This window comes from Brachyistius frenatus, unplaced genomic scaffold (genome assembly GCF_029030835.1).
Source record: "Brachyistius frenatus isolate BFR_SWC_R1_liver_20210118 unplaced genomic scaffold, ASM2903083v1 Contig_238, whole genome shotgun sequence".
Lineage (NCBI taxonomy): Eukaryota > Metazoa > Chordata > Actinopteri > Embiotocidae > Brachyistius > Brachyistius frenatus.
In genome coordinates, this window is record NW_027210837.1 from 46,179 (window position 1) to 65,647 (window position 19,469).

A 19,469-nucleotide genomic window follows, 5' to 3' on the forward strand; every position below is an offset into this window, starting at 1 on the left:
TTGAGACTGTCAGAGGAGTTGACAATAATGTAAAGTCAGTGTGGGCTTTTTGTTTGTCAAATGTTGACATGATTTCAGCACTTTTAATTTTAATATTATTGGTGCAAATGGATTACTGAGCCAGATACACACAAGGGCTGCATGTCAGTCACACATTAAAATATTTCATAATAGTAGGACCACTTTAACATATGCTTTCTTTGTTCTTATTAATATAGGCTACCTTTAATACAAGGCATGGACCTGTTAAGTGTAAACATCTTGAAAATAAACTAAAGGGCGCTGTTTGACTTATGTGGTGACCTTTGGAGGGTCTTGGACCCTATGTTGGCAACCACTGGAATAAACTAAGTCTCTGTATATGAAGTTGTTCAGCTGGACATCAAACAGCTGTTTACAGTTTAATATTTCACATGTAATAATAATATATCGGTTACATTGAGTTATTTCTCTGCAGACTTTTGATCCTTTGACTTTTCTGATCATTCTTCTGTATTTATAGAGTTCTGAGCTTTACCCGTAATGGAGTATGTATGCATTGAAGTATTTTCTTCTTTTGGCTGACCACTGACGCTTCTCGTGTGAATTCTTTATTTCTTGCTGTAGTTCTTGCAGTGCAGCGCCTCCAGTGGCCTGGGATCTCCAACCAGCCTTCCTCCCTCTCACTTCTTCTCCAGCAGCAGCGGCAGCGGCAGCGTCTCCTCAGACATGGAGAGCTGGTAGAAGTGCAGCACCACCGGCGGCTCTAACCCTCCTCGGTCCGGTGGGTGTTGGATGTACCATGAGGTCTCCGCGGTTCTGGGCAGCTCTGTGCCTCCTCCTCACCGCCTCCTGCCGGCTGTGCATGGCCGCCCGACACGGTGAGTCTCAGTCAGATCTGATCAGGCGCTTTCATGGAGAGGGACGCACTTTCCTTTGACTGGACTGGCTGCGTCCAGGCGGCAAGGCGCGGCGCGGCGCGGCGCGGCGCGTATATCACGACTTCACCGACGACAAGTCCCGGTTGTGGTGTTCCTACAGTAACTGGGAGACTTGGCAGCGAGTTTAGAGGGACCTTCCAGACTTTTATGGTCCTGCTTTATCTTCTTTAAGACATTTCTACACGATGTCACAACATTTACTATTTTCCGTGATATTTTAGTTTTATTTACTGCAGGATGGGTGTAAGTTGCTCATTTCCCCCTCATATTTCGTACAATGAAGTTGTTTGTTGAAGCTAAAAAATAATAGAAAAAATAGTTTTAATGTAATATTCCCGTTTTAATATGATAAGTGAGTTGCTGTGACATCCCTGCAAATGATCCATTTAGCTTTTTGTGCAGCAAATGAAGGGAAGTAATGAATCAAACCTGCCAGATTTCACCTTATGTTCTCTATACAGTTTTTTCTTCTTTTATTTATTTATTTTTTTGCATTTCCTGTTCGGCTCCGTTTATTCTGTGGTCTGTTCTCACCGGTGCCAAATTGCGTCACTGACGGCTCGGATGTGTCTGAGCGCCCGAATGAATCATTTTGTTGTTGATTCTGCAACGACAACAACAAACATCAGCAGGAGAGGGAGAGGGGGAGCCCGCTGAGATGTGCAGTCAGATGGAGAGAGATGGTCTGTTTGTTTTGGTTGAGTGTTAATCTGTGCCTCTATGGAGCCAATATGATCATCAAGCAGAAAGCAGAAGCAGCTGTGAGGACATGTATCCTTGTAGAAATCTGTAGGGCTTTGATACAAACACAGCAAAATATTAATTAATTAATAGGAACATGATAAATATTCCAGGGGAGGTAAATGTACCATAAAAGTACCGTATAAATGCCGGTAAAAACTGCACCTACATAAGAATATCAAATATAAAAAGTATAGAATATTAAAGGATTACTGAAACTGCTTCAAACAGTCTATCTGAAGATCAAACAAGTCAGTTCACTTTCCTTATTGCAGTAAAAAGACAGAAAACCATCAGAGCAGGTTATTTATTTTACCAAAGAGTCTACATTACTGAGCAACAGGTGTCCATTTTTTGTTGGGAAGTCAATGAAATGACCACAAATAGCAAAACAACAACAACAAATAAATCCAAAATGACTAATAAAAGCTAGAGACAAAATGAAAAACAATATTACTACAAAAAGCTGCTAAATGACAACAAAATTATACAAGCCAACAGCAAAGAAACTCTAAATGAGAAGATGCAGAAACCTGAAGAAAAACACCTGCACAAAAGGAGTTTCAGTATTTCCACCAGCAGTTGTGAGACCAATACTGCTGGTACAAACTAAACTGTACATAAAATCCCTGTAGGAATATGAAAGCGGTATTAAAGCACATCATACTCACTGTTATGACTCATATCTGTCTTCTCAGCTCCGTCTGTTGGCAATAATTACAATGGCTTCCTGTCGTCTTGTGGCACCGCAACCCTACTGTGTTTCAGCACCGCAGACAGAGTTTCAGCACCACAGACAGAGTTTCAGTATCACAGACAGAGTTTCAGCACCACAGACAGAGTTTCAGTATCACAGACACAGTTTCAGCACCACAGACAGAGTTTCAGTATCACAGACACAGTTTCAGCACCACAGACAGAGTTTCAGGACCACAGATAGAGTTTCAGTATCACAGACACAGTTTCAGCACCACAGATACAGTTTCAGCACCACAGACACAGTTTCAGCACCACAGATAGAGTTTCAGTATCACAGACACAGTTTCAGCACCACAGATAGAGTTTCAGTATCACAGACACAGTTTCAGCACCACAGATAGAGTTTCAGTATCACAGACACAGTTTCAGCACCACAGATACAGTTTCAGCACCACAGACACAGTTTCAGCACCACAGATACAGTTTCAGCACCACAGACAGAGTTTCAGCACCACAGACAGAGTTTCAGGACCACAGACAGAGTTTCAGGACCACAGACAGAGTTTCAGGACCACGGACAGCAAACCGCCGATCCCACCATTCTCCAGCTTGTTCTTAGAGAAATTATGATATAAAAGAAAAACATGATTCAGTTAGATTAGTTACAGATTTCTGCAGGGAACAACAATATCAACAGCTGTGGTGTTATTTTAATGCTGTGATCATTCAAAATATACTGTTGAGTTTAGGGATGACATTTATGGCATTTATTTTTATTTTTATTTTAGTTAGATTTACACCGCTCAATATTTCAATGTGTAAATGGCATTTAATATTCTTTACATTTTTGTCTTACTTTAAACTTTTTTTTTTTTTTTTTTTTTACATATTTCTGCGTAAAATTACATGGACAAAAAGACAATGCTTGGTTGTTATAAGGACTCATAAATGACTTTGTGGAACAGTGCATTGTATGGAAGACAGAGACTGAGATCAGGGCAGGTCAGAAAAAATAGAAAGACCAGGCTTGAATATTACAGTTCTGGTATGGAAGATATGGTAAAAATGTAATGTAAAAAAAATGTAAAATTGTAATTTAACAACCCTGTTTTCAGTTCGCCTCTTATTGTCAACCCCATGAAAAGAATAAAACCAACAGTGTGATAGTGCAGCTCTAAGTATTTCCTGTCTGTGGCTCTCTGGTTCCTACTGAATACTTAAATCTTTACCTCAGAAATATACAATTGGATGTTTTTAGCTGCAATATTTCCAAAAATTAGGAAAAGATTTTAATCAAACAAACCGGGGGAAGTGCATTTCTTGGGGACTACTTTCTACAGCGGATTAATTCAGTGTCTAAGTGAGTAATTGGAGCAGTAGGAAAGTGTTTGGAGGAGTAAGATCTGTCCGGCTTTGATACACACTTGTTTGGAGACATTCTTCATTGTTGGTTATCATGAGATTTTATTTAGAATATCAGCAGATTGAACTCCAATCAGAGCAATTAGTGTGAGCCGGTCTGAAGGTAAAAGTTCAAAGGTTAACTGAGCTGAGGAGGGGTTATATCTTGGCTGCCTTTACTGCCACTCAGCAGCACCATGCAAGTTTTATTCTGCTACGTCCAGGCTGACTCATTCCACCCTAGATTTCCCCTGTCAGCCTGCAGACCAGAGGACGAGCTCCCTCTCAGCCACAAATGCCAGAAGCACCATTATGAAAACGACACTGAACTCAGGCTGGCAGGCAGTTAATGGACAATAAAAGCAAAGTACACAGACACTGATGATGGTGATGATTAAAGGCTTGGGATCAGTTGTTCCAGTCTTTTCCATTGAGGACACCCTCGGCAAATATCAGATTGTTTTATTTCTATTATGAATTATTGACAGTGACGTACAAAACTACGGGCCACTTCCATGAAAAGCTCGAGGAGAAAGCGTAGATTATTTTGGTGATTGATTTATTGGTCTTTTCATCCAGCCTGGATGAGTGACTCATAGTTGAAGTTATTCTCTGGTTTCTCAGCTGTGAGGATTTCTTGCTTTTTTCTTATTAAAAACTGAATTTTTGTTTTACTGTTTTCTGACATTTCATACCATGTTTCTTTTTCATGCACATAAGCATAAACTGTAGTAAGAGGCTCATATGATAATAAATTAACTGCTCGGGATGAGAATTTTTCCCAGGGCATCTATCAGTCTGCTCATTACAGACTTAATTACACTGAAATTCTTCTAATTAGTCGTTAAGGTTGTGTATCAGAGGAGTTGATGGAGTGACAGTGATGGACGAGTTTAACAGCACTGAGATCTTCTAGAAACAGAGAGTTGAACAGAGATGAGGGAGGCAGGGACGAGTGGGCGGAGGAGAGAGAACAGAGCAGAGATTAGTCATCATGTGGAGTTTGGTCGGTCGGAGGGGGCGACGGACGGATGGAGGGATGGATGGATGGAGGGATGGATGGAGGGATGGATGGAGGGATGGATGGAGGGATGGATGGATGGATGGATGGATGGATGGATGGATGGATGGATGGATGGATGGATGGATGGATGGATGGATGGATGGATGGATGGAGGGAGGGAGGGAGGGAGGGAGGGAGGGAGGGAGGGAGGGAGGGAGGGAGGGAGGGATGGATGGATGGAGGGAGGGAGGGAGGGATGGAGGGAGGGAGGGAGGGAGGGAGGGAGGGAGGGAGGGAGGGAGGGATGTCATGTCCGTCATGTGGTCCATACTCAGTCTGACTTATTATAGATTGAAGGGGAAACAAAAGAACCACCAGTGAAGATGGCTTCAGGCATCAAGGGGGAGGCTGTAGTGGAGAAGGTGTTAACATCATCCAAAACTGACATTTACCTGAAGGATTTTCTTATCACATTATTTAAACTACTTTAATCTTTTCTTCTTTTATTGAAATTTGTCCTGCTGTGATAGGAGGCAGTGTAGGTAGTGATGTCATTCTATTCAGAATAATATAAATCCTTAATGAACATCCAACTCAAACATGCATAAGTAAACAGAATGAGCAGCTTTACATCTGCTGCTGTTTACTGCCTCGCAACCGATTAGGTCCTGAGAAAAGGTCAACTGTAACACACACATGCACACGTTTCCACCTGAAGACTCTTAGCAACACAATAGTGATGTCCACCGTAGCTGCCTGTCCTCCGGGTTTCCCCAACTCATTTCTGCCTTTACGTGAGGCCTATAATTACAGGAAAATAGAGTTTTTCTGTGGTGCAAAAGCAGACATTTTCTTCTGAAGTCAATATGAATGTTTGATTTCTATACCCTTTTCAAAGAGTTCAAGTTTAAAAAGTAGTGACCCATAAAGACTTCTGTATGTCCACACTGACGACCACCACCAGACTTAAAGTAAGAAACGGCTTTATTTAATCTGATCACAGTTTCACTTTTTTTTTTTAAGTTCATTTTTGCTGGTTTTATTTTGCAGGTTGTTTGTTTGAGAAGAAACTCTGTCCCAGAGATCAGCTTTGCAGCGATGGTGAGTATCACATTTAAATTCACTGCATGACACCCTGTTTTATGACATCGCACTAAAAAGATGAGACCTGTTTTTACAATCCTCACTTCAGTGTAAATGTTAATAAAATGGCTCCTATCAGGGCAGAAGGGGGAGTCTGACACCTTGTTGCATGCACATGTTGGATTAATGACACACTGAGTAATAATTAGTATGCCATGACCATATTAAACTGTTCTGATTGGCCGGAGGGCGTTCATGACTTCCACTAAGGCACTCAGCTCTGATGTAGCTCCTTCATTAACATTTTATTGCATCCACAGAGCTGAGAGGTGCTGTTTCTCTCGGATACAGATTGAACTAATTGAATGAGTAAAGTAACAGATGATTTCGACAGCTGTAGAGAAACAGACTGTGAGGTGCTGCTGTGCTTTCCGTTGAATGCTAATAAGGAACAAGGCGTGAAGTCCGTACAGCACTGTAGGACTGTCATTCGTTTTGCATCTCTTTGGTCGTTCAGCGTGGACAGAGTTAAGTTTAAGTTGGAGCTGAAACATCCCAGATATTGTCATCTGTGAGGCTGACGTCGACCCTCTCCTCCCCAGTATGAAGCTTGTATTTACGGTACCCTAAATGCAACATGATAAGAATAATACATTGACTGATAGTGATCAATCCCAGCAGGCTCCTGTTGTAGCAGCATGCTTCAGGAAGCTTTGACGTATCTTCTGTCCATCAGCCTGTCAGGGACTGATCAGCCATCACAGCATTAACGATAATCCCTCAGGGGGTTTCCTGCCTCCTTCCTGATCTTCAAACATGATGAGGATGTCATTGCAAGAGTGTACATGCGCTAGCCTGCACCTGTGTCTCAGGCTGTTAGAGACAGCTGCATTATTGATGGCAGTATGTTTCTGAGTCCACTCTGAGGATGTCTTGTTCCTTGTTTCTCGATGTGGGAACATTTAGGGAACATGAGAGGTCCTCAGATGAAGCTTTAGAGAATGTATTGAGGAGGAGGATGTGCTTAAATTTAAAAGTGAGTGAGTGAAAACTCATTCCAGTCTGCATTAAAAAAAAACATGTTGTGTCTTGAAACATCTGAAATCTGTGTTAAAGCAAAATACATACATTCCTAACTGCACTGAGAAAACGATCCTTTCTGTGCCCTTCAACAGACTGCATTGAAAAACAGCCCATTTTGTTCTGCAGACGTCACTACTACATTTCAGCTTGTGTTTATTCCAACACGTCACCGAAGTGACGTGTGTGAGCGAAATGCTAAAATGTGTGGGTGAAAGATGACGTGTTTGTGTATGAGATGAGAGAAGAAGGCGATCGGGTGAAGAGAGGAATGTGTACAGAGAGAGGGAGGAAGATGGAAGAGAGATGGAGTGAAAGAAACAAAGGAGAGCGAGAGTGCAACGTAAACAAGGTCTCCCTCCGTCAGCTGCTCTCGGCCAATCACAGTCTGTCCTGGTCGTCTCTATGACAACAGTGACATCACTTGCCTGACGACCGTGTGTCTCCCTCGTGTGTGTGTGTGTGTGTGTGTGTGTGTGTGTGTGTGTGTGTGTGTGTGTGTGTGTGTGTGTGTGTGTGTGTGTGTGTGTGTGTGTGTGTGTGTGTGTGTGTGTGTGTGTGTGTGTTTGATGATTGGATGGAGGGAGACAGAGGTGATGACTCACCACGGCCCACGCACAAGTGTACCACAACGTGTGTGTGTGTGTGTGTGTGTGTGTGTGTGTGTGTGTGTGTGTGTGTGTGTGTGTGTGTGTGTGTGTGTGTGTGTGTGTGTGTGTGTGTGTGTGTGTGTGTGTGTGTGTGTGTGTGTGTGTGTGTGTGGGTGTGTGTGTGTGTGTGTGTTTTTGTGCACATGTATAAATCTTTTCTGAGTGTATATTGATTATGTGCATGTGTGTGTATGTGCAGGGTGTGTTTCTAGTGTATTTGCATGCATCAGATTACACAGAGTGTGTCTGATCGTGGGTTGTGTACATGTGTGTGGATTGTGTGTCCGTGTTCTTGCACGTTCTGGTTGCAGATTTTGTGCGTTTTACTTTCTCAACACGACAAAACGTTTGTGATGCTGTTCTGATTGTGACTCTGAAACAAAAAGAGATTTCGATCTCAAAAGTACGGTGGCCCTGAGAGCTCAACACGCTGCAGCTGCAGAAAACACTCACAGACAGTTTGTCAGTAAATATCTGATTTCTTGTTTTCTGTCTAACAGCCAATCAATCCAGTTTATTTTTAGGATCTGCTTCTTGTTATTTATGAATTTCATCATAGAACAAAAGTGTCGAGCGACGAGCACGTTGAAAAATTGAACAACTTTACTCTGCATTTATGCTGATTTTAGTTTGATTAGAATCTGATTGATGCACATGTGTGAGTCAGTGTTGTGTGTCTCTGTCTGTGCAGACGGTTTGTTCGGACAATGCCAGGCTCCTCACCAGGAGCCCGTCCAGTACCAGGTGTCTGTACCCGTCCTGCACAAACTGCAGGAAGTCCTCAAAGACCTGACGGTGCAGGGTGAGTCTCAGTCTCTGAACGCAACAGGAGAATGAATCTTTAAATACTGTTTACTAGTGTTAGAATGAAGGTGATGATATTTCTGTCTGTGGCTGCACAGGTCTGACCTGGAGGGACGACGTGACCCAAGCGATCATCGGCCGAGAGTTGAGTCACGTTCCCGCCATCGGGCCCCGCTCCAAACTTTCTGAGAAGTCGCCAAAACAGTAAGAAAAGAAACTGCCTCATCATCATTTAAAAAAAAGATGATTTTGAGATGAATGAACTGTTTTATGTCCCAGGTCCTCCAGGCTGTTGGGGCCCGGTCCACCGAGGGTTCAGGGTCCTCAGGATCCAGCTGAACCCGGGATGATGCAGCAGTATGTGGACTACATGGTCCTCGACCCCTCCCGGTCCTCGGTGCACATGCAGACGCCCCTGCTGGACCCGTACACCTACCGCCAGGTAGGAGAAGAAAAAACACAAACACTTTAAACTAATTCTGAAACACTGCAGGAAAATGTGATCCTCAAATGGGTTATAAAACTTCTTTACACGTTCAAGATGTTTTTAATTAACTTTACAGGCATATTTAACTATTCATTTTAATGAATGGTACTCACAAAGAATGCATCGGCAGAACAGACAGATATTTGTCAGAGCTACAAAGACTGTGAATAACACCGCTCTAAAGGGATGAAGACGGCTTTTATTATTAGAGTTGTGTGTTTTTCTGTTGTTGCAGCAGCAGTATGGCTACCAGGAGGAAGAGGAACGCTCCCTCAACTCCCTGGATGATAATCCAGCCTTCCCGCTCCATCCCTCCCCCCGTCGCTCCAGAACTCGAGGAAACCCTCTGGACCGAGACCGGCAGCTCCTCCAGGACCTGGTGTCCTTTTACTTCACCTCTCCTTCCTCCTCTTCCTCATCCTCCTCTTCCTCACCTGTGCAGTCTCTGTCCCGCCACAGAGGGGCAATAGCAGAAGCTGCAGGCCTCCCCTCTTCGCTGTCCTCCTCGTCCTCCTCTTCCTCCTTCTTCCCGGAGCTGGACTTCCCGCTGGACTACGGCGAGGACTACATTTCCCAGGTCGCCCAGATGAGCAAGCAGCAGGAGCCGCAGCAGGAACAGACGGAGAAGAAGGCACAGACGGAGTACGACGCCCTGTCAGGACTGGACGGTGAGAGAAGATATCACCTTCACCTCTTATGTATATACCTTTATGGCCAGTTTTTGTCTCTGATCGTTTTACATCTTTCTGGGGTCATTGTGTGTCTCTGTTAGTGTTTTTTATTCATTTTTATTTGTGAGGTAATTTTTGTCAGTTCGTGGTGTTTCTGCATCTTTTCGTTGTCACTTCTGAGATCTCTTCATTTGTTGTGTTTTTGTGGACATTTTGCCTCTCTGTGGTTATTTGTTCTCTTATTGTTGAAATCGATCATTTTATCTTCAAACTGAGGCTCTTTATCTGGTTGGGTTATTCAGTAATCTCTCCCTGCAGGACAACATTTCACACTTCAGAAACTTAGTGGAGGAAACAAAATAAAAAGACTCTGCTGTAGCTGCAGACATCCACCAGTTGATCTCCTCTGTGCTGTGTTCTCAGAGCGCTCTCTGCAGAGACTGGCTCTGCTGCTCGATCACTACGGCCTCGACATGAAGGATTTGTCCCCTGAGCAGAAGGACAATCTGCCGGCCGCTCTGAAGCAGCTGCAGCTGGAGAGCTCGTACGGCCTGAAACAAGCCAAAGGTCGGTCTCCTCTCTTCACCGACAAACCTCATCTGGGCATCAGTCCTTCTGTGCTGCTGTCGTTCTCTGATTGCAAAATACGTAGCTGTTGTTGCCGTGGTATCAGGAACTTAAAATGGTTTACAGAGATTCATTTGGGCTTTTGAACACGTCGACACTGAGTTAGCTTTCAACCAGATGCATTTCAATTTTAGGTAACAAACGACAAACCTGTCTGCATGCCTCGAAAGGGTTAAAAAAAAAAAGGACACACAATATAAATATGATTTGTGTTGCATCATTAAAGACTATATTCTGCTTTTGTTTACTATCCAGATAAATACGGGAACAATGCTGGCACAGGGAAGAAGGTGAGTCTGCTTCTTTTGTTTAAAGTACAAGGACCTCAAATTCAAACCTGAGTGCAGTCAAGTAAATGAATGTGTCTATTTGTCTCTATCCATCAGGTCACAGAGGGTTCAATGGCCTATAAAACGGTCGTCCAGGAGGCGCCAACCTCCACCATCAAGTCCACGAAACCCGAAGGAGCCCAGAAGGAGATGACTCCGACTGCGGCAGCCGACCAGGACAAACCGGGGAAGAAGGAGCCGGCCGGCCAGAAGGAGGAGTTTGGCTACGTCGTCACCAACCAGAGGTACAGCAGGTTTTTTTTCCTGCCTGTTCAGGCAATCAGGATGACTGAAGGTGTGAGGGGATGGACGTGGCGTCACGTGACCCGATGTTTCATGCTGTGTATGTGGAGGTGGAAGGAGGCCTGACTGATGTGGAAGCAGCAGAAAAGCGGCACAGAAAATACTGTCCACGTTGATTATCATCACAAAATTTAAAAATTTAAAATATGTAATTAATAAAAAAAAAATACTCAGAGTCGAAGATAATGACTTCTTTCAGCTCATCTCCACCTCTGCTGTGTGAGCGCCTGAGTCTGTGTACATGTGAGTTCATGTGTGTGCATGTGTGACTGTGCGTGTGTGTGTTTTGTCACCGCAGCCCCCTCAGTCTGAACGACGGGGTGCGACTGCTGGAGCTGCTGTCAGAGAGGATCGGCCTCTCCACCAGCTCCTTCATCAACATCAGGTAGGACCGAGGAGTCAGGCGGTCATGAACCATCACAAAAACAGAGAGAAAAAGCTGAAGAAATCCCCGGCCGGCTCGCCTGATGCCTCTGGATCTTCCTCCTCTGAGCTCATTTGCTGGATCGCTGACTTTTATTTCATGGGATTAACCTGAACCTTCGCCTAAAGCTGTTCTTGGAAGGCCAAATGAGACGTAAAACGTGGTGAAGCCGAGGAGAGTGGATCTCTGATTCTCTGCATGTGGAAGTGATTCACTGAACTGTTTCTGCTCATCCTTCTTCCTGCTTACCTTCCAGCGACCCCTGACTTTTGTCCTTTAACCAAAAACATGCAAAAATCTCCTTATCAGGTCTTTTTTTTGTTTTTTTATCTCTGATTCCCTGGTTGGACCCACTTTCACTCATAAAAGTCCACGTTAAATAATCATAAAGATGAACTGCTAATTCTAATTCATACACATGTATTAAAAATAATTTAAGATGGGGTTTAATCTATTTGACAAAACAGTTGAAACATCAGAATATTTCTTTGACAGATATTATTTACACTTTATTTGATATTTTTGATTTTTGATTTTATACACTTTATTAATCCCCGAGGGGAAATTTCATGAAATTTATGAGAAAATAAACACAGTTACAGAAAAAATGACATGAAATAAGAAGATTTTTGCAGATTGTGTTTGAGAATGGAGAATGAAGACCGTCCTGATGGTTCCTCGTTTTACAAATGCTTCGAAATAAAGCATTTGTCAGAGAGTTCAGTGTTATTAACAACAGTGATGAGATGATTCACAGATTACTGTAATGTTATACTGCAGAATGTATTTTATTTCTCACCTTTAGCTCCTCCTCTGCTGTTTTCTCCTCCTCAGTGTGGTCGGACCTGCGATCACCTTCAGGATCAGACCCAACTCCAAGAACCTGACGGCCGGAGACGTAGCAGACAAAGCTGGTACGTCCAACTAAAGAAGTTCTTTTCATTTATCATTCTGGAAACCCTCCAGACTAACTGAAGCAAGCTGAGGGACCTCCGTCTAAAATGGGATTTGATTGGTTGAAATGTTTCACAGTGGCAGAGAAGAACTTCCTGGATGCTGAGACCGGCCTAAAGGTGCTCCAGAGCGGCGTTGGACAGGTGAGTGAGGAGCTTTCACACCTGAGTCCAGACTGACCAACCGCAGATGAACAAGAATCATCAACCATTCATTTCAATCATCAAACCATCTTTTAATTTTGATGATTTCATGCACGATTCTTTCTGCTAGATTTCTTAATTTACCTCCTTAACAAAAACAGTTATATCAATTGCAAACAAAACAAACTGCAAAATCTTTGATACTTAACATATTTTATTGATATATATATATATATATATATATATAAAAAGAGTTCTTCATACACTCAGAAAAGTTGAGTTGTAAACAAAAATAATTTATTTAAACGGCATTAAATCAGGTAACAAAAATCTCTTATTTTAACCTTTATTTTGAAATTCAGCGCCGGAAGGGTAGTTTGTTTAAGTGAATTCCAGCTTGACACTTGTTTTTCGGCTGTGAGTCCGTCGTGAGTGCAGCTGGACGTTAGAAGAGCTGCTCAGCGTCGTGCGTGGTGAGTGAAAACGTTCAATTTGCCAGAAGAGATGTTCTTAATAAGATTTTACACTATTTCGTTCATTAGAGGCGTTAAATTTGTTTAAAAAAAAATAAAATTCTCGTTTCTTTCTTTAATTAAAAAAAAAAGTACAATATCTTTACCAGACGTTCTCAAAAGGTTAGTTTGTCGAGACTTTTTGTGTTTAAAGTTCTTTTGATCATTTATAGGACACAACGGAAAGACTTTACATTCAATAGTCAAACGATTTGTACTGAATTAATTTGATGTCTTATGGTATTTGTATCCTATTAGCAAAAAAAAGAGCAATGTTTTTACTCAGTTTATAACATTTATTCATAACATTTATTCATGTTTTTGGTTCAGACAGTTATTTTATTCATCAGTTATTTGATCAATTATTCACCTTTCTTATCGATCGATCAAATATTCCTACAATATGAAACTAGTATAAGTACACTACATATTAAGATGATAGTGACATTTTTGTAACTAATATGTTTTTTAGGTGATATCTTCCTGATTGTTACATTTTCATCATACCTACAGGTTTGTTTTATGAGTGATAAATCATCTGTCTTGGAGGTGCTTGTACAAAAAACACAGGACAACTTGACTTGAAGATTAGTTGTGATAAATCTTGATCTATAAATGCAGTAGATCCTGTTCTGTCCTCAGACCACGTGCAGCCTGGTCATCCATTCACACACTAAACCCTGTGGGGCCCCTTTATAATAGCAGGTGAGGCACGCCCCCCCCCCCCCCCCCAACCCAACCCCACCAACTCAGCTCAAACTCTAATGTCTATCAGATACCAACACAGAGAGGAGACAGAGCCTCACATTCCTGAAGCCCACAGAGAGGAAGGAGGAGGTCTGAAAGGTCAGGAGACAATTCAGCCGAGGAGGAGGAGGAGGAGGAGGGATGATGAAAAGGAAAGGAGAAAGTGGTGGTTGACGAGAAGAAGAGAGGAGGGAAGAAAAGGCAGGACATAAAATGGAAGAAGAAAACAGAGCGATCACTTTATTAGGACCAGCAGAGAGGCTCTGAGTCGGGCCTCCCTCTGCTGTCTGCTCCTCTGAGGTTCTGCTCCATGCTGATTCAGCACATCATTTCTGCAGATGTACTTAGTTTCTAAAACTCACTCATTCACTTTTCCTCATTCTGATTTTTTAATCCACATGTTTTCAGTTCCTCACTGCAGCTGCTCCATAAATTCTCCCCTTTAACTGAGATACAGAGATTTTTTTCAACAGAAGACTGAAATGAATTTGTTTCTCCTTTTTTCTGCCCACTTGTCCCAGAGGAACGATGGGAAGTCATTGCCCCTGGCAACCAGAGTCCAGCCCAGCTCCCGCTGGGTGTTTGCGACGCTGGTGTCCATGGCCTGCATCGGCGGCATCCTGGTGGCGACCATGACCATCGCCTGCCTGCGTCACCACGCTCACCGGCTGGCGGCGAAGAAGCTGGGCCTGGAGGCGGGCACCTTCAGCCACCAGGAGTACCAGGTGAGGGGGGAGGGGGGGGTCTTTATACCTTCAAATATAAAGCAAAACCATGATTGAGAGAAGATTAGATCAGATTATACAGCAGTGATTGTGTGGTGTACGAAAAAAATCTGCTATGAGTCTACAAACAGCAGTGTAACAACACCATGCGTGCATAACTGGCTCACCAGGACCTGTGTCGCCAACACATGGCCTCCAAGGGCGCCTTCGGACGCCTGGAAGCTGCTGCCCTCGGCGCCGTGGGAGGAGCGAGCGGCGGAGGAGGAAGGGGAGGAGGAGGTGCTGGAGTCGGGGGAGGAGCGGCGGGAGGCGGAGGTGCCGACTCGAGGGTGAGCAGCGTGTCGTCCCAGTTCAGCGACGGAGCCCAGCCCAGTCCGAGCTCCCACAGCAGCACCCCGTCCTGGTGTGAGGAGCCAGCACAGGCCAACATGGACATCTCCACCGGGCACATGATCCTGGTCAGTACCTGTGAGGAAGCTGTCATGTGGCTCCGCTAGTGGGAGCAAACGTTGGGGTGGGACCCCTCAAAACTTCGAAAGATGCTTCGTAGGATGGAAAGCAGAAATCTGCATCAACATATTGTTTCACTTTATCTGTACTTTTGAAATAATGGATAATTTTGCGCAGTAGAGCAATTAATGTTGTCTAATGAGCTTCACTTCTAAAAAAGGCTTACATGGAGGACCACCTGAAGAACAAGGACCGTCTGATGAAGGAGTGGGAGGCCCTGTGTTCCTACCAGGCTGAGCCCAGTGTCGTCTCCGTGGCTCAGAGCGACGCCAACGTCAAGAAGAACCGCTGCCCGGACTCAGTGCCCTGTGAGTCCCAGCAGCCGCCTCACTCCCAGTGCAGCTCATCACAGTTAAAAGCTCAACTTCATGTGGAGACAATTTTGCATAATATATCAAATTATGTCAAAACAGATCCGTTAACAACAGAACTGAGGAACGTTCTTTAAACGTGTCACTCTACGAATTTAAGGGGAAAAGGGGAATTCAAAGGGTTAAATGTCACTGTTGTCCACAGATGACCACTCGAGGGTGAAGCTGAGAGCGGAGATCAACCCTTCACGCTCGGACTACATCAACGCCAGCACCATAGTAAGTCTTCAAGTGGTCACCATAGCAACAACGGTAAACGGAGCAAACCCGATCTGTGGTAGGACAACGAACGCTTATTAGTTCATGATCATTCAGAGATCAATAACGGTCTGAAACTAACTCAATTTGTCAAAATAAAAGTCTCAAAGGAATGCAGGATCTTTCCCATACGGCTTGTTTCCATGGTGATGGAGCTACATACACATAGATATTCATGCACACACACACACCTCTGTGTGACCTCTGACCCCTCTCACCCATTCTCCACCTCCCTGCAGATTGAGCACGACCCGCGGATGCCGGCCTACATCGCCACCCAGGGCCCGCTGTCACACACCATCTCTGACTTCTGGCAGGTCAGCGTGAGGCTGCTGGAGCTCTCTGCTTCTTCACTGGAGGAACGCCGGAAGCTTTAAGGTTCATCTGTGCTTGTTGTCGTCCTGCAGATGGTGTGGGAGAACGGCTGCACCGTGATCGTGATGATGACGGCTCTGGTGGAGGACGGGGAGAAACAGTGTGACCGCTACTGGCCTGATGAAGGCTCCTCCCTCTACCACATCTATGAGGTGTGTGTGTGTGTGTGTGTGTGTGTGTGTGTGTGTGTGTGTGTGTGTGTGTGTGTGTGTGTGTGTGTGTGTGTGTGTGGCCGGTGTGATCAGCTGGTCTGATCAGTCTTTCCCGTGCCTTCGTCCAGGTGAACTTGGTGTCGGAGCACATCTGGTGTAACGACTTCCTGGTGCGCAGCTTCTACCTGAAGAACGTGCAGACTCAGGAGACCCGGACTCTCACTCAGTTCCACTTCCTCAGCTGGCCGGCTCAGGGCATCCCCACCTCCACACGCCCCCTGCTGGACTTCCGCAGGTACTACTGCTGCTAATATTTACTTCCTTTGAAACACAAATCTGTCAACCTCAACTCCTGTTTAAAGCCGAAAGGGACCGAATCAAGCACAAACAGTGAAGTAAACTGTCATTCTGGCCGTGCTTTTATACTTTCAAACAGGTCAATCAAAGCAGTCACAGACTGTCTGTTCTGTGCAGCACCAACAGACATATCACCAGAAAAAGAAACAGTATAGTTCCCCTCCATTCTTCAGTCTTTCCATCATCACTTCCCTCCCCCCTGCTCTTCTGTCCCTCCTCTCCTCCCACCCTGTGCGATGGAGGTCAGCGGGGCCTTTGGTTTAAATTTGAACATGTCTGTCTATGTCATTCTTGTGGTTTGCAGCTAGTAGTCTGGGTCCAGTTGCATAGTCACAAAAATGATCATGGACTGATGTGGCTGCAGCAGGAGGTCCATCGCCGAAACACCCCTTTTATTCCCCTATTCATCCATCCATCCATCCATCCATCCATCCATCCATCTATCTATCTGTCATTCAATCTGTCTGTCTGTCTGTCTGTCTGTCTGAAGATTGTGTAGCCCAAGACCTCCTAAATGAGTAAATAAATATACGAGCAGTGATCACGACAGTGTGAAAGTGAGGTGGTGTGTTTTCTTACTTTTCTAACGTGTCATGTTTTGTTTCTCGTATCTCTCTCTCCTCAGGAAGGTGAATAAGTGCTACCGAGGACGATCCTGCCCCATCATCGTGCACTGCAGGTAGTAACACTTTTGGTTCAAGAACTGAATGCATTTTTTTTTTATATTAGTTATCATTCAAGGAAGAAAATGTTCCAGTTAATGATATTTTTTAATCTAATAGTAATGTGCAGCTAAAAATGAAGAGCAAGCTGTTTAGATAAAACATTCAAGTGATGGATACGCAAAAATGTAACTTCCACTTTGTAGCAGTACCGCAGGCGCCCACATGGTGGCAGACATTGCAATATTTCAGCAGTCAGCTTCCTCTGTTTTGAAACACAATACCACATAGATTTAATCATTCAGTTTGTGAGTCCAGTGTTTTGTTTTTTTAACCATTGTTTTTCATTTAGTCATTTATCATTTTAATTTATTGAACTTTGTCTTGTGTTTCCGTAGCGACGGCACAGGCCGGACTGGGACTTACATCTTGATTGACATGGTTCTGAATCGCATGGCTAAAGGTGAGGTATATGGTTGTGTATTAGTTCCTGTGGATTTGTGTTTTCTAATAATGCCATACATAAAGTATTAGAAAATAAATCATATATCTGTTAATGTGATGCAGGTGTAATCAGTCTGATTTCCCGCAGGTGTGAAAGAGATTGACATCGCTGCGACACTGGAGCACGTCCGAGACCAGAGGCTTGGGATGGTCCGCACGAAGGTGGGGCTCTCCAACTCGCTAACTTTAGTAATTCATTCTTCCAACATTTTCCAAGAAGTTTGCCATAACTTGAGACTTCAGTAAAATGTTTCCAACTCATAACGCCACGTTTCCTGCAATTAACCAACGTGCTCTCCAGTTTCTGATGACCAGTTAGATGCTTACAGCTCAGAAAGTTCAGTTCCTTAAATTAGGCCAATAAGGAAGAAAAGTAACAGTACATTTTTAAAAACTTAACTTTACCATTTTTAAAAATTATTATATAATGTTACAAGGAAAGAAATGTAACAATTAGCATTAATAGATAATAATTTCTGACATGGACAATATCTTTTTTTTTACAGGACCAGTTCGAGTTTGCGCTGACCGCAGTCGCTGAGGAGGTGAACGCCATACTCAAAGCTCTGCCGCAGTGAAACCAGTACGATCGAAACCAGCCTCCCGTCTGACGGACCGCCCCCGCCCCCCTCGACTCACACTCAAACTCACATCTTGCCTTTCCTATTGTATGTTGTATGTAATGAAGATGATGAAGAATGATGTCGTACTTCTTTCTACACGTCGGCGTGCGCCTCGAAACCCACGGTGATGTCATATTAAAAAACAAAAGTAAGGTTAGGAGGGATTCACGCAGGCATGTATCTGATTTAGAAATATTTGTAGCACAGTTATGATGTGTTCAGGGACCTTTAGAGGAAAAAAAATGGTTGTCTTAAATCATGAAATTAAACCAGGAACATGATACTATGATAGTCTGTGCTTTCAGCTATAACTCTATTTAAAAATATGAGAACATATTCATGCCTTTCCTGAACGATCTGACTGCATGTCAGTGCTCCACAAACTATTTAAACATCACATATTCCTCTACCTGTGGAAATTCAGCCTGAAGTTCTGCTCCAATTGAAACCAGACTATAGCAGAAACGTTCATTTTTCCTCGTCCTATGTGGTTGAAGTTTGTTGAAATTGTGCTGCTGTTTGGTCACCACGTTTGGCTTTAGACTCACTGAAGAAGCAAAATTTCAAATAGATTTGAAAGCATCAAAAGGCTCCAGACGTGTTGAAACGACGTGTGATGGATGACATTAAATTTCCACATCCTGCTGCATCCTCCTCCTCTCCTCACATGACCACCGCCTCCAGAAAGTCCTTCTCTCTGTGCCATTCAGATCATTTTATGTCTCTGGATATATTGTTGTTTACCTCGCGCAAGACAGAAAAAAAAAAAAAAAAAAGAAGTGCTATTAATGCTATTCTCTGAAAAAAATAAAAGCTATTTTGTATCTGTGAGACCTTAAATAAATCTTTTCGTGTTTAAGTGCTGCAACCACTCCCCGTGACCTCTGACTTTCTGTACTGATCCTTCACTACCGACATAAATGCACGGGTTGTTTTAGTTCAGTTTTTTCACCTTTTTATCGCAGCAATAGTGAACTAGAGTTACATCCATGCAGGATGGCACACACTGCTCATTTGAACATACTAACTGATTTCACTGTTTATACTTTACATTTCCCTGTGAAAAAGTGTAAAAAAAAAGACTCAGTGAGGCTTCATCTCAAACATGAAACATAGCCATAACAGGCATGCTTCAGTCTATGTGAATCTCAAGACATAAACTCTTATAAGCTCATCACTACATTTCACATTTTTAGTTCCACAGCTTGATTTCCCTTCATGTGGACATCAATCAGATTAATTCATTTTACAGTTGTAGTGTAAAAGTAGTGTTTAATGCACGTGAAGGCTGTCATCAAAACAACAACCCACAAGAAACTAATTGAACCGATGTGAGAATTTTTTTATTTGAACC

At 43.4% G+C, this 19,469-nt stretch overlaps 1 protein-coding gene across 4 annotated transcripts; it reads left to right on the forward strand.

Annotated features, from left to right (window-relative positions):
• The first annotated feature begins 650 nt into the window (after window positions 1-650).
• Window positions 651-18,986, forward strand: ptprnb (protein tyrosine phosphatase receptor type Nb). Of its 4 annotated transcripts, none has more exons than XM_069720307.1 (23): window positions 651-860; window positions 5,815-5,865; window positions 8,269-8,379; window positions 8,480-8,585; window positions 8,661-8,823; window positions 9,107-9,536; window positions 9,963-10,106; window positions 10,422-10,456; window positions 10,553-10,740; window positions 11,097-11,183; window positions 12,057-12,136; window positions 12,255-12,319; window positions 14,100-14,303; window positions 14,474-14,761; window positions 14,974-15,121; window positions 15,330-15,403; window positions 15,682-15,759; window positions 15,850-15,969; window positions 16,098-16,264; window positions 16,952-17,005; window positions 17,387-17,451; window positions 17,581-17,654; window positions 17,999-18,986. In XM_069720307.1, exons 1-23 carry the CDS (start codon window positions 782-784, stop codon window positions 18,068-18,070), a joined length of 2,883 nt encoding a protein of 960 aa, XP_069576408.1. In that variant the 5' UTR covers window positions 651-781; the 3' UTR covers window positions 18,071-18,986. The 4 variants fall into 4 exon arrangements, with proteins under 4 accessions (XP_069576408.1, XP_069576409.1, XP_069576407.1 ...); XM_069720308.1 differs by having other exon boundaries at window positions 8,670-8,823; window positions 9,104-9,536; XM_069720306.1 differs by having other exon boundaries at window positions 652-860; window positions 9,104-9,536.
• The last annotated feature ends 483 nt before the right edge of the window (window positions 18,987-19,469 follow it).